This window comes from Ranitomeya variabilis, chromosome 4 (assembly GCF_051348905.1).
Source record: "Ranitomeya variabilis isolate aRanVar5 chromosome 4, aRanVar5.hap1, whole genome shotgun sequence".
In the NCBI taxonomy this organism is placed as follows: Eukaryota; Metazoa; Chordata; class Amphibia; order Anura; family Dendrobatidae; genus Ranitomeya; species Ranitomeya variabilis.
Window position 1 is genome coordinate 140,408,245 of NC_135235.1, and position 13,758 is coordinate 140,422,002.

The window sequence follows — 13,758 nt, forward strand, 5'->3', positions numbered from 1 at the left end:
TTTTAGAAAGGTTAGATAAGCTAAAACTGAAGATTAACAGATCTCTTTATAATTAAACTAAAAGTTGGTGGTCTCATTCTATATTCTTATCTATACCTCACGTTTGGAACGGTCTGTGGTCTACCAGCAAGGGTCAGGGCAAGCTGACAGGTGAAGTCCAGTACTTGCGTCAGCATTTTCGTAATTTCTACATTCTAGGCAGTCATCCAATATGTTCCTCTGGCTCAAGTGTCTTATCTCTTTTTTTAAAATGTTTTATGGGAACTATCTCTGTTCATTGACTTTAGAAACTGGTTGGAATTTCAAGTAAACCACAGCTATCAGTTAATATTGGCTTATAAATCCTTCTTTTACAATATTTTACACTTTTTATATCAATTTATGAAAAAATAAATGGCACATCTGAGAAGAAAAATGGCAATATATCAGCACAAGCAATCATAATTTAGCTATTAACTGACTGATATGTTCAAGCAGTACCTTCTTTTGAGCCTTTTTGGGGATTGCCTTTCCTTTTTAGTAAAGATGCAGAAAGTAATCATACTAGTATCAATGACCGTAATAATGTGGTAATATTACTTCATCATGAATATCTTGTATACATGATGAAGAAATATTACAAGAGTAAGAGTGGTAATCATACGCAAAGTATAATTGTTATCTGATTTTTACCTTAGTTAATTTTTTAAAACTTTTAAAGCATGTTTTAATGAGCCATTTTGCTTAGAGAGTAGTGAGAATACGTGTTATGGCTGCTGCTCCTTCTGCTGTATTTACTTACTGCTCCAGGCGTTGCGCCGCCTCTCCCATTGCGGTCAGGCCTGCCGCTGTCTCTGCTTCTGGGTCCGCTGCTCGGCTTCCTCCCTGCCGCTCTAGTCATCTTGCCGCCGACTTCTTTGCTGCAGCTGCTGCCGCCGCTGTCCCCGGACTTCCTGTCCCACCTACTTCTCCTCGCTCCAGGCGCCACGCTGATCCTCCGTCCTCTCATTCTGCCACTAGGGGGTTTCAGCGTGGTGCTCTTTCTCATTCATTTTCCTGGCCTGTTTCTGTTCCATATAGGTCACGGGTGCATGCTTCTCACTCATTTTAACCCTCTCTGCTTCCTCCCAGTAGCCCCTGCGTCCCAATCAGTCTGCAGCACTGGGTATATCAGGCGGCTCCACCATTCTGGCTACGCATGATTATCGTGTGCAAGTCCATGCGTGCTTCTGGCCCATTTCCTGACCCGTTTAGCTTATTTGGTTCTTCCAACCTTCTTGTTCGGATCTGTCTGTCTACACCTGAGTTCCGTCCCGTTATCCCTTCTTCCTGAGCCATCCCTCTTGGTTACAGCTGTTGCGGTATCTGACTCCCTTGGGCCTGGTCCTCACAATCCCTGTATAGGGGTTGGTCTCCCAGGTCCACTCGCCCGTGGGAGCATCAGTGTTTTAAAGAGGAAAATTAAAAAGATTAAGGTTATACAACTTTTTTAATAGTTAATCATTCATACATACCAGAACACTACCGCTGAGGTCTGATGCAAATTACTTTCTGTTCTTGTACCTAACAAGTAGCATAGTAATTTAGTTTTAGGGTTATGTACAGTTGTGTTCAAAAGTTTACATATCCTGGCAGAATTTTTGCTTTCTTGGCATTTTTTTTAAAGAGAACATGAATGATAACACCAAAACTTTTTCTCCACTCATTGTTAGTGGTTGGGTGAAGCCATTTATTGTCCAACTACTGTGTTTTCTATTTTAAATCATAATGACAACCCAAAACATCCAAATGACCCTTATCAAAAGTTTACATACCCCATTTCATAATACCGTGTATTGCCCCCTCTAATATCAATGACAGCTTGAAGTCTTTTGTGGTAGTTGTGGATGAGGTTTTTTTATATTCTCAGATAGTAAAGCTGTCCACTTGTCTTGGCAAAAAGCCTCCAGTTCCTGTAAACTGAACTGCACTCTTGAGATCTCCCCAGAGTGACTCCCATCAGCTGGCACTTGCTGCCGCTAATAACAGTGAGAGTAGGAGCTCTGTATGTGTTCCCCAGTGTTTTTTAGAACCAGCTAAGCAAAACTCACAACTGGGGGCTGCAACCCTCAGCTGTCAGCTTCAGCAAGGTTGGTTATCAAGAATAGAGGGGTCCCTGTTATGACGACCTGGTGGTTAGGAGCACTAGGAATGACCTGATGAGCAAACTAGTAATACAGGACAAGCTCTGGGAAGTGGGAGCTCTGCTGACCGCAACCCCTAATCCTATCACAACAACTAGAAAGCCGTGGAGCGTGCCTGACTCTGCCTAGACGCCTCTTCACAGCCTAAGAGCTAACTACCCCTAAAGATAGAAAATAAAGCCTAACTTGCCTCAGAGAAATTCCCCAAAGAAATAAGCAGCCCCCCACAAATATTGACTGTGAGTTAAGATGGAAGTCACAAACACAGGAATGAAATAGGTTTCAGCAAAGGAGGCCAGACTTAACTAAACAGACTGAGGATAGAAAAGGTATCTTTGCGGTCAGCATAAAAAAACTACCAAAAAACCACGCAGAGTGTGCAAAAGAGACCCCTGCACCGACTCACGGCGTGGAGGTGCCACTCTGCATCCCAGAGCTTCCAGCTAGCCGGGCAAAATCATAATAGCAAGCTGGACAAGAAAAACAGTGGTAAACAAATAAGCTAGCAGGGACTTAGCTTTTGCTGGAGTAGACAGGTCATCTGAAAGATTCAAGAAAGAACTGAAGCAGTACTAGAACATTGACAGCTGGCATCAAGTAACGATCTAAGTGGAGTTAAATAGAGCAGCAGCCTAGAACTAAACGAGGTCAGCTGAGGAAGGAACCTCAGAGCCAGCAGCTCCACTCACAGCCACCAGAGGGAGTCCATAGACAGAACTCACCGAAGTACCATTCATAACCACCAGAGGGAGTTCGAGAACAGAATTCACAACAGGTCCCCATGCCGTATTTTTAATTACTTAAATAAATAATAAAAAAAGTGGCATGGGGTCTCCCTATTTTTTACAACCAGCCTTGCTAAAGCAGACAGCTGGAGGCTGTTATTTCCAGACTGGTAAGGAACCATTGATATTGCCCCCCCAGCCTAAAAATAGCAGCCTGCAACTAACTAGAAAAGGCACATCTATTAGATGCTCCAATTCTGGCGCTTTGCCCATCTCATCCCACTTGCCCTGTAGCGGTGGCAAGTGGGGTTCATATTTGTGGGGTTGATGTCACCTTTGTATTGTCAGGTGAGATCAAGCCCACGGATTAGTAATGGAGAGGCGTCTATAAGACACTTATCTATTGCTAATCATATAGTTGTATGGTTAATAAAGACACAGCCAGAATAAAGTCCTTTATTAGAAATAAGACTAAAAACAGATTTCCATTTTATTTAAAAATAACAAACACAGTTATATTCACCTAACGCCTAATTCCGCCGAAGCCCTTGCTCTCCTGTAATAAAACTAAAATAAGAAATAGCCATATTCCATACCTGTCTGTCATTCTGTCAGGGGATTAATAATTTTCAACCTGGATGGTGCCAAGGTGCGACCGTCCAAGCTGAGAACCACTTGGGAATGAACTACTGTGAATGGAGCCTCAGTGACAAGCGGTGACATCAACGAGGTTATGTCCAGTCACTGAGGCAACTGTGCTGAACTGCTAGCACCATGGGAAAAAGTCACTCAGTTCAATGCAGTTAAAGCACAGTGGCTTCACAGCAGATCACTGTGAGATTTCTCACCTTGATCTGTGGTGAAGTCACTGAGCTTGAACTGCATTGACCTCATCACTGACTTTTTCCCACAGTGCTGAGGTCATGACAGTTCAGCCCTGCTCGGTACGCAGACTCAGTGACCGGAGGTAACCTCGATGACTTCACTGCTAGTCACTGAGGCTGTGCTCGAAGCAGTTCAGTCACTAGTGGTTCTCAGCCTGGACGGTCGCATCGTGGCACTGTCCATGTTGAAAACTATTAATCCCCCAGAAATTGATTATGGCATGGGACAGGACAACAGACAAGTATGGTATATTGGTGTTTTATTATTATAGTTTTATTACAGGAGAACGAGGGCTTCGGTGGAATTAGGTGAGGTCGTAAGTATGGTTTAATTAAGATTATTAAAGGAGTCTTTCAGATCCTCAGAGAATCCTTTGCCATGAGGTGCCATGTTGAACTTCCAGTGACCAGTATAAGAGCCCAAATTTAAAACACCTGCTCCCTGTTCACACCTGAGCCCTTGTAACGCTAATGAGTCAAATGACACTGGGGAGGGAAAATGGCTGATTGGGCACAATTTGGCCATTTTTACATGGAGGTGTATTCACATTTATTGCCAGCGGTATAGACATTAATGGCTGTGTGTTGAGTTATTTAGCGGACAAACCAAATTTACACTGTTAATATTTCCAAAAATGTGAGAGATGGACTCACTTTTGTGACATACTCTATGACTAGTCATATGATCTGATCTGACACTGATTAATAATAAATATATATTGCTACCTTGTGTTGGAATGACATGTAGTAGTAAGTGGTTTATTTGATGTGACCCTTAAAGGGAAGGTGCCATCAAAAAAATTTTTTTTACAGCAATTGTAAAAATGTAAAGAATTAATGTTTACATTTTCTTAAAAAATATTATCATTTGTTTATAATTTAGTAAAATATGAAAAATAATTTTAAAAGTTTTGGAATTTCCACTTTTAAACACTAGGGGGAGCAGCTGCTGAAATTTCAGAAAAACCTAGTGTACAACTAGCTCACATTACAGCACTGCAGTAATTATGGGCGGAGTCTGCTGACATGTGTGTAATGTCACTCCTCTCCTTCCCTTCTGGGTGTCTGCTAAGGGATGAGGATGATATTCAGGAACCCAGTGAGCAGCCATTTTGTTGGTGACTGCAGAGTAAGGCTGCCGTCACACTAGCAGTATTTGGTCACTATTTTACCTCAGTATTTGTAAGCCAAAACCAGGAGTGGAACAATTAGAGAAGTATAATAGAAACATATGCTCCACTTCTGTATTTATCACCCACTCCTGGTTTTGGCTTACAAATACTGAGGTAAAATACTGACCAAATACTGATAGTGTGACCGCAGCCTTAGGCTACTTTCACACTAGCGTTGTTTGCAATACGTCGCAATGCGTCGTTTAGGAGAAAAAACGCATCCTGCAAAGTTGTCTGCAGGATGCGTTTTTTCCCCATAGACTAACATTACCGACGCATTGCGATGTATTGCCACACGTCGCAACCGTCGTGCGACCGCCGCCACAAAAAAAGTTACATGTAACTTTTTTTGTTTGTCGAGTCCCACCATTTTCGACCGCGCATGCACGGCCGAAACTCCGCCCCCTCCTACCCAGACCTTACAATGGGGCAGCGGAAGCGTTGTAAGACTGCTTCCGCTGCCCACGTCGGGCATTTCTTTCACAGCATGCGTCGGTACGTCGGGCTCCTCAGATCCTGTCTTGGCGATGTGTGAAAGTGAGACGACAGGCGCAGTCTGGGGTGACGCTGGGGGGAAATGTAGCCATATAGTAACGATAAAAATGAGACCCCTCTCTTCAGCTGCCTCACCAGCCCTGACTGCACCTAACTGGAGGTCATGCTGCCCCCTCTATTACCCCAGACCCGCGTGCAGGTGCTCAGCCAGAACCACCATAGAATGGGTCCGCTTTCTGAAGATAATACTGCCATAGTGTTCTCACATAATACCGCCATATAGATCACACACAATACTATCAAATAGATCACACAATACTGTCATACAGTTCACATAATACCACCATATAGATCACACATACCGCCAGTGTTCTTGCATACCGCCATATAGATCACACAATACCGCCACATACTTCTCACAATGCCGCCATAGTGTTCTCACATAATACCGCCATATAGATCACACACAATACCACCATATAATTCTCACAATTCTGATCAAGCATAATACCACCATACAGATCACATAATACCGTCATATAGATCTCACATAATGCCATAATACAGCATGACCCCTGCAGCTCCTGTTATCGCACGCATAGAGTTGTGTGTGCAATGGGGAAAGACATGCAGGGGGGAAAGGAATGCATAGGAGAGGATTAGATACACTGTTCACCAGACAGTATCACACAGGATAGGATTAGATATACAGCTCAGCAGCCAGTATCATACAGGATAGGATTAGATACACGGCTCTGTAATAGTATCACACAGGATAGGATAAGATACACGGCTCAGCAGAGAGTATCACACAGGAGAGGATTAGATACACATCTCAGCAGACAGTATCACACAGGAGCAGATTAGATACACGGCTCAGCAGTCAGTATTCCACAGGAGGATTAGATACACAGGTCAGCACAGTATAGGATTAGATACACAGGTCAGCATACAGTATCACACAGTATAGGATTAGATACACGGCTCAGCACAGTATCACACAGGAGAGGATTAGATACACAGCTCAGCAGTCAGTATCACACAGGACAGGATTAGCTACACGGCTCAGCAAACAGTATCATACAAGATAGGATTAGATACACGGCTCAACATAGTATCACACAGGATAGGATTAGATACACGGCTCAGCAAACAGTATGACACAGGAGAGGATTAGATACACGGCTCAACATAGTATCACACAGGATAGGATTAGATACACGGCTCAGCATAGTATCACACAGTATAGGATTAGATGCATGGCTCAACACAGTATCACACAGGATTAGATACATGGCGCAGCAGACAGTATCACACAGGATAGGATTAGATACACGGCTCAGCAGACAGTATCACACAGTATAGGATTAGATATACAGCTCAACATAGTATCACACAGGATAGGATTAGATACACAGGTCAGCATACAGTATCACACAGTATAGGATTAGATACATGGCTCAACACAGTATCACACAGGATAGGATTAGATACACATGTCAGCATACAGTATCACACAGTATAGGATTAGATACATGGCTCAACACAGTATCACACAGGATAGGATTAGATACACGGCTCAGCATAGTATCACACAGTATAGGATTAGATGCATGGCTCAGCACACAGTATCACACAGTATAGGATTAGATGCACGGCTCAACATAGTATCACACAGGAGAGGATTAGATACACTGCGCAGCAGACAGTATCATACAGGATAGGATTAGATACACGGCTCAGTTAGTATCACACAGGAGAGGATTAGATGCACGGCTCAGCATAGTATCACACAGTATAGGATTAGATGCATGGCTCAACACAGTATCACACAGGATTAGATACACGGCACAGCAGACAGTATCACACAGGATAGGATTAGATACACGGCTCAGCAGACAGTATCACACAGTATAGGATTAGATATACAGCTCAACATAGTATCACACAGGATAGGATTAGATACACAGGTCAGCATACAGTATCACACAGTATAGGATTAGATACATGGCTCAACACACAGTATCACACAGGATAGGATTAGGTACACAGCTCAGCAAAGTATCACACAGTATAGGATTAGATGCATGGCTCAGCATAGTATCACACAGTATAGGATTAGATGCATGGCTCAGCACACAGTAGAGGATTAGGTACACAGCTCAGTTAGTATCACACAGGAGATGATTAGATGCATGGCTAAGCAGACAGTATCACACAGGAGAGGAGTAGATACACAGCACAGTAACACACATGGGAGGAGATAACTGCTCAGAGTCAGCACCACAAAGGAGAGGATTAGATTCCCTCTCCCCCTCCCCACTGATACTCACGGCTGCCTGCTGAGTCCTTCTCCCTCCCGTCCATGGTCTCCTCCTCCTCCTATGACTGCAGGGCTCCTGCGATCATCCTGGGAAGCTGGCCTGGAGCCCACAGATGCAGTGTGAGCTCCAGGAAGATGGCGCTGGTCTCCTGCTTCTGCCGTGCTGTGGACGGCTCAGGGGGCGTGGCCACATCACAGCAGAAAGCAGCTTAGAATGGTAGGTATAGAGTCCGCTCCCGACCGCAGATGTCTATGCCCTGGGCTGCCGTAAATGCAGAGTGAAAGTGCTGTGCAGCTACACTTACACTCCTGCAAAGCAAAATGGCGGCGCCCAGTGGCTGAAAAAAAAATTAATAATAAAAAAAATGTTAAAGTTAAAAAATGTAAATTTGTATTAAAAATAATTGTTTATATAAACAATCATTTTTAATACAAAAAATAAAATGCGGCACCTTTCCTTTAAAGAAGATCCAATATAACCATTTTTCTCATGCAAAAATGAAAAAAAAAATACCTTCAATCTAATGAAATGTATGTTTCAAGGTACTGGGGGTGTTATGGAATTCCACCAGCAGTGGATATATGTCACTTATCGGCTCCACATTCCAAAAAGTAGTTTCCGAAGAAAGTCATAACTTGTCTGCAAGTTTGAGATCTCAGCTTGGTGTTCACATCACATCCAGGTAAGTCATAATTAATATGAAAATATGTAAATGTTACTGTTCTAATTGCTTTACTAATATACTAGTTACTATAACTTTTACTAAGGATATGGTGAAGTTTACTGTGAACATTACAGTCTTGCAAGTATTCCAGTCTTCATATCCCTATTCCATAAATTCTTTAACCCCTTAATGACCGCCGATACGTCTTTTAACTGACCTGAGATATAAGAGAATAGCCTCCCCATACAGGTGACAATCGAGCAACTTTCAGCTGTACACTATAGCTGACAACTTGCTGCATCAGCCACGATCAGTGTTTGCACCGTCCAACTCTGTTTAACCCCTTAGATGCTGATGTCAATAGTGACTACATCATATAAATGGTTAACAGAGTGTGGGGGCTTCCTCTTTATCCCAATTGGTGCCCTCAGATCATGATTGTGTGGTCCTGATGTTTGTCATGTCAATTTATAACCAATTAGCGGCCTTAGAGTCTGACGGCTGTAGTAATCTGTTCAGAAGTTAGAGTCATTTAGGTGGTAAAAAGACATTTTCTTTTCTGTCATGCCACTTTGCATTAATTCCTGAAAATCACCTGAAGGGTTAATAAACTACCTGACAGCAATTTTCAATATGTCAGGGGCTGCTGTTTTTAAAATAGTATAACTTTTGGGGGTTTCCCAATATATAGGACCCATAAAGTTACTTCAAACATGGGTAGGTCCCTAAAAAATAAATTTTGTAAATTTCCCTGAAAAAATGAAAAATTACTGCTATACAGTATTTGTAAACCTTCTAAAATTATAACAAAATAAAAGAACATTTTATAAATAATGCTGATGTAAAGCAGACATGTGGGAAATGTTATTTAGTAATGTTTTTGTGTGTTATGACTATCTGGATTAAAGGGATAATCATTCAAAGTTTGAAAATTGCAATTTTTTTAACATTTTTCTGATATTTTTTATAAATAAAAACAAAACATACAGACCTAAATTTACCATTATCATAAAGTATAATGTGTCACGAAAAAACAATCTGAAAATCACTGGGATATGTTGAAGCGTTCCAGAGTTATTACCACATAAAGTGACACTGGTCAGATTTTAAAAAATTGGCTCCGTCACTAAATGGGAATGAAATTTTAGCAGATTTACTAAACAATGTGACAAATTTGTTCACAAATTGAGTAAATCGTGCTACATAGCATGTACCCATTTTACAGAAAGTTTTAAAACCTATGCATACTTATCTGAAAAGTTTTGCAAGAATCATTGAATATATTAAAGACGTGCTATATTTTACATACAATATTAAAGTATACAGTATGTACACCATCCATGAAGTGCATAACATGCCTAGTTAAATGTACTAAACACAACTTTTTTGATACATTTTCGAAAAAAAAAAAAATTCAAAGGCTCAAGTTTATGCTCTTGGTTCCAATACAAAATCTTTAACAGAGCCCTCTACTTACTATGTACTGTTTATAAAAGTGATTTCTAATTTTAGGGGAGACCCTTCAGATAAGAAGGACGACGTATGTTACATCTGCGCTTGCTCTAGTTATTCTCCAGAATGCACAACCAACTTGACAAAATTCTGAGTTGTACAGCAAATTTCAATTTTAATTCACCAGAACCACTTGTGTCTACACAATATATATTTATTTTTTATTAGACAGGAGCTAGAGCTCATATCCTCCGTACCTGGCTCTCTAGAAATTCCAGGAGAGAGTATTGACAAGGTGTTTGAACAACTGAAAGAGAAATTCTACAAGATAGAACATATGAGCCACCCCCAGGACCGGCCGGCAGGAAATCACACCTTGGTGAGTTAGTAATTTGGATAAAATTAATGTTCATTTTATTATAGTTATGCAGCACTTGCTTAGAAATTAGGGAAGATCTGTATGTATATATGGAAAGGTTTATTGTAGCTTAAAGGGATTTCCACTACTATGATACTGATGACCCATTTTAGCCTAAATCAATAATATCAGATGGGTGTGGGTACAGCACCCATCATCACCCCCACTGATCAACTGTTACCATCTCAAGCTGCAGCTGTATGTAAACTGTATACAGGGCGAAGAACCAAATCAAAACAGATCCTCTATCCACAGAATGGTTTCTGAGAGTATATTTCCTGGGACAACAGATTTAGGTTTTACAGTACACTGACTAACATATTAAAGCACATTAGACTCAATATATTTTCTTACTTGCCAAAGCACTTCTGCAAACAAACAACCAAATGCCTAGAAATTACTGTATTACTTTCGGCAAACTATTGTATAAATCATCACCAGTTTAGTGGACTACATTCATATATGTGCAGTTATGCCAACAAATACACTCACACAGTAACAGAAACATATTGGTTTCTCCTCTAAATGGAATCAAAAATAATGTCTGGTTTAGAAAATTATCTTGATATAGCCTATTTGGAGATATTAGGAGCCCTTCATTTTTAGTAGTGAGAGGTTACTAAGAGTGTCTCTTTTGAGAACTTGAACCTTCATGCATTAAAGGTGTTTTCCCCTTGCAAAAAATGTTTGGGTATAGGCTTCGGGAGTTATAAAGAAACAGACGTTTTACTTTCCCTCCCTGGGTCCAGTATCAGCTCTCCCCCCTGCCCTGGTCTCTGTTATTTGTCTGAAATGCCACATAGTGCTGCAATTGGAGCGCCCCATGGGGCCGTGGGGGTACTTGGTACCGGGTCTGACATGGCAGTTCTTAAAGGGGAAGGTCACGGCAGCAGTGACCCGGTCTGTGGCCTTGGGCATCCAATAATGAAGCGATGTTTTTGTGGGAAATGGGAATAAAGTTTATGGGGAGAAGGGGGAAATGTTCGCCACCCGTGCTGTTCGGGAATGAGGTGGTGGCCGACGCTGCAGTTCAGATGCAGCAGAGTTGGTGCAGCTCTCCACGGGTAGAGCTAACCCCAGGGCAGATGTAGTGTAGAGATATAATATGGCGGTGGTGGCTATGCCAGGCAGGTGCGATTGGAATAACGCGAAGGACACAGCAAGGTGCAGTTTCCAGACTTTTACTTACAGTTCTTTAGGGCACCAAGCCGGGTGTGCTGTGTCCTCCGGGTCTGTGCTCCAGCAAACTCCAAGGTAGATTTGGATGCACCTCTCCAGGACTCCTTTCATATGCCTTTCTCTAGCCGTCTGTCTATGCTGGCTTTCACTTCTCCTGCCCATTGCCTTACCCACAATGTCCCAAGCCAGCAGCCACGAACCTGGTTGGGCGATGTCTCCTGGATTTTCTACGGCTGCCTTTTTGGCGAAGTATGGGTGGATGGGGCTGTGAATCTTGCAGAAGCCACAGCCTCCGGTTTCTTAGCTAGACTTGCAGTTTCTCACTAAGTTGGGGCTGGTCCCCTTACTGCGGCTTGGTCCCGCCACATCTGGATGAGGGCCCCACGGGTGGCTTCTGCACTTCCCGTGCCCCTAGGACCCCTTCTGTCCTTCTGGGAGCTTTTTTCTGTCTCTATTTCACACTTCTTCTGTTCTGTCTGTCAGGAGCTGCAGACCCGCATGTCTGCTCAGCTCCACTTCCTCCCTCCTTCTCTTCTTACGTAATTGAAAGCAACAACTGGTGGGCCTCATTAAAATATTGAAGATTAAAAACACTTTATGTGCTGCTGTCATCTGGCGGTGTGGAAAAGTTGGGGCTAATTCAAGCATTGCTCATTTTTATCAGAGTGAGTGTGTGTTTTGACCCACCTAGAGGCACTAAAAACCTGCCCAGACAAGACTCTAGCGTCAGGTAACACAACACTTCCTAAGCTTAAAAAGACAGCTTATGCCAGATGTCCAGCTTTGAGACCCAATAGTATTAAGTCGCAGATTAATTAGGGATTACGCTGGTTTTGTCTGGTAGGTATTGCTTGATCATATTTAAAAACTTTTCCCTCATTGTCAAAAATACCCAGTCATCAGTACCTGGATGCCGGGATGGTGTCATGAAATTGGCCCAGCATTTAACAGTGAACACTATGCCCCTGAGTCTGCGGTACCTCGTGTGTCTTCCTAGCCTCTCCTCCTTGATTGAGCAAGGAAGTTTGCCCTCTTCACAAGCACTAAGGGAGTTGGTCATGGGAAAAAAAGCAATGCCTGGTAATAGTTTGGGAATGGTGAGTAACAGTGAGAAAGTACAGCTGGGAGAGCGAAGGTGAACCTGCACTGGCAAACCATATCCTCCAGCAATAGCCAATGGCAGCATGACAAAATTGTGTGACCTTTTTGCAATAGAGGGTAGGCCTGAGTTAGCCGTCTATATTCAACCACATCGTCCAGTCTCCTTTTAGGTCTAGATTTCTTTAATTCACTTTGTACATATGATACTCTATTCCATTTTAGCAAAGAACAAAGTAGAGAGGAACTGAACTTTTTTGCTAACGACTTGCAGAACATGTGGACTTTTTCAAACTTCAGCAAAGTCCCTGAATGAAATACTGTACTTCACACTGACAGCTCACAGTTGCTGCTTAATCTGATCTGGAAAAAGAACTTTGTGCAATGTTTCCATTGGTCAGAGTTAAGTTTCTGTAAGTTTGAGCAAATGACATTCTTGGGAAGCAGTACCATTGCAGTGCTGACTTTTATGAAAACCATTAGTAATCTGGATTCAGTCTCTTTGGAAGTGATAGATGAGAATTTTAATTTGTGCACTTGAGAATAAATATGTTTAAAATTCTGTGGTTCGATATGACATGCTCTGTAAATTACAGTAAGTGAAACTAACTAGCAATTGTAATAGACTAATAAAATATGGTTCATGAAGATTTCAGAATTGACTTTACAATTAGGCTAAAATGGGAATTGGAAATGTGATCATTGCTGCCTACAGAAAATAAAAAGAGATAAATCGCAATTTGACACCTGGGCAGTCTACTCAGCAATAATTTTTCTCATTTCCATTTTTAACCTATGCTAGACCCTTAATAGAATAGAAACGTACATTCATGAAAATGAAAATGCCCCTGTCACAGGAATAACGCGAAAAAGAAGGGCCAAAATACTGTGGTGTCTGTTTCATGCACTCCTGCACTGGTTAGAAGTACTTTACCATCGTATTAAAGTGTACATATTTTTTCATTGCTAACAGTGCAAGGCTTAATCTGTACATTTGAAGCTCCTGGAGCTTACCTACCTGGATTGTCTCAGCTGTTCAGTGTTGGACACTCCCCTCTGCTATATATGTTTGCCTCTGGCACTTAGGAATTGCCATTGTTAGTTCAGGATGGAGTAAAGCTGGAGTCACACTAAACGACTTACCAACGATCATGACCAGCGATACGACCTGGCCGTGATCGTTGG

The 13,758-nt window shown here is 42.0% G+C and overlaps 1 protein-coding gene across 1 annotated transcript in view; it reads left to right on the forward strand.

Moving 5' to 3' along the window:
- LOC143770062 (microsomal triglyceride transfer protein-like) overlaps window positions 1–13,758 on the forward strand; it is a 225,019-nt gene that overhangs the window by 132,907 nt on the left and 78,354 nt on the right. The window contains exons 6-7 of the mRNA XM_077259303.1: window positions 8,305–8,444; window positions 10,107–10,257. Of these exons, the coding sequence (XP_077115418.1) occupies window positions 8,305–8,444; window positions 10,107–10,257 (291 nt within the window). The remainder of the gene's footprint in view (window positions 1–8,304; window positions 8,445–10,106; window positions 10,258–13,758) is intronic.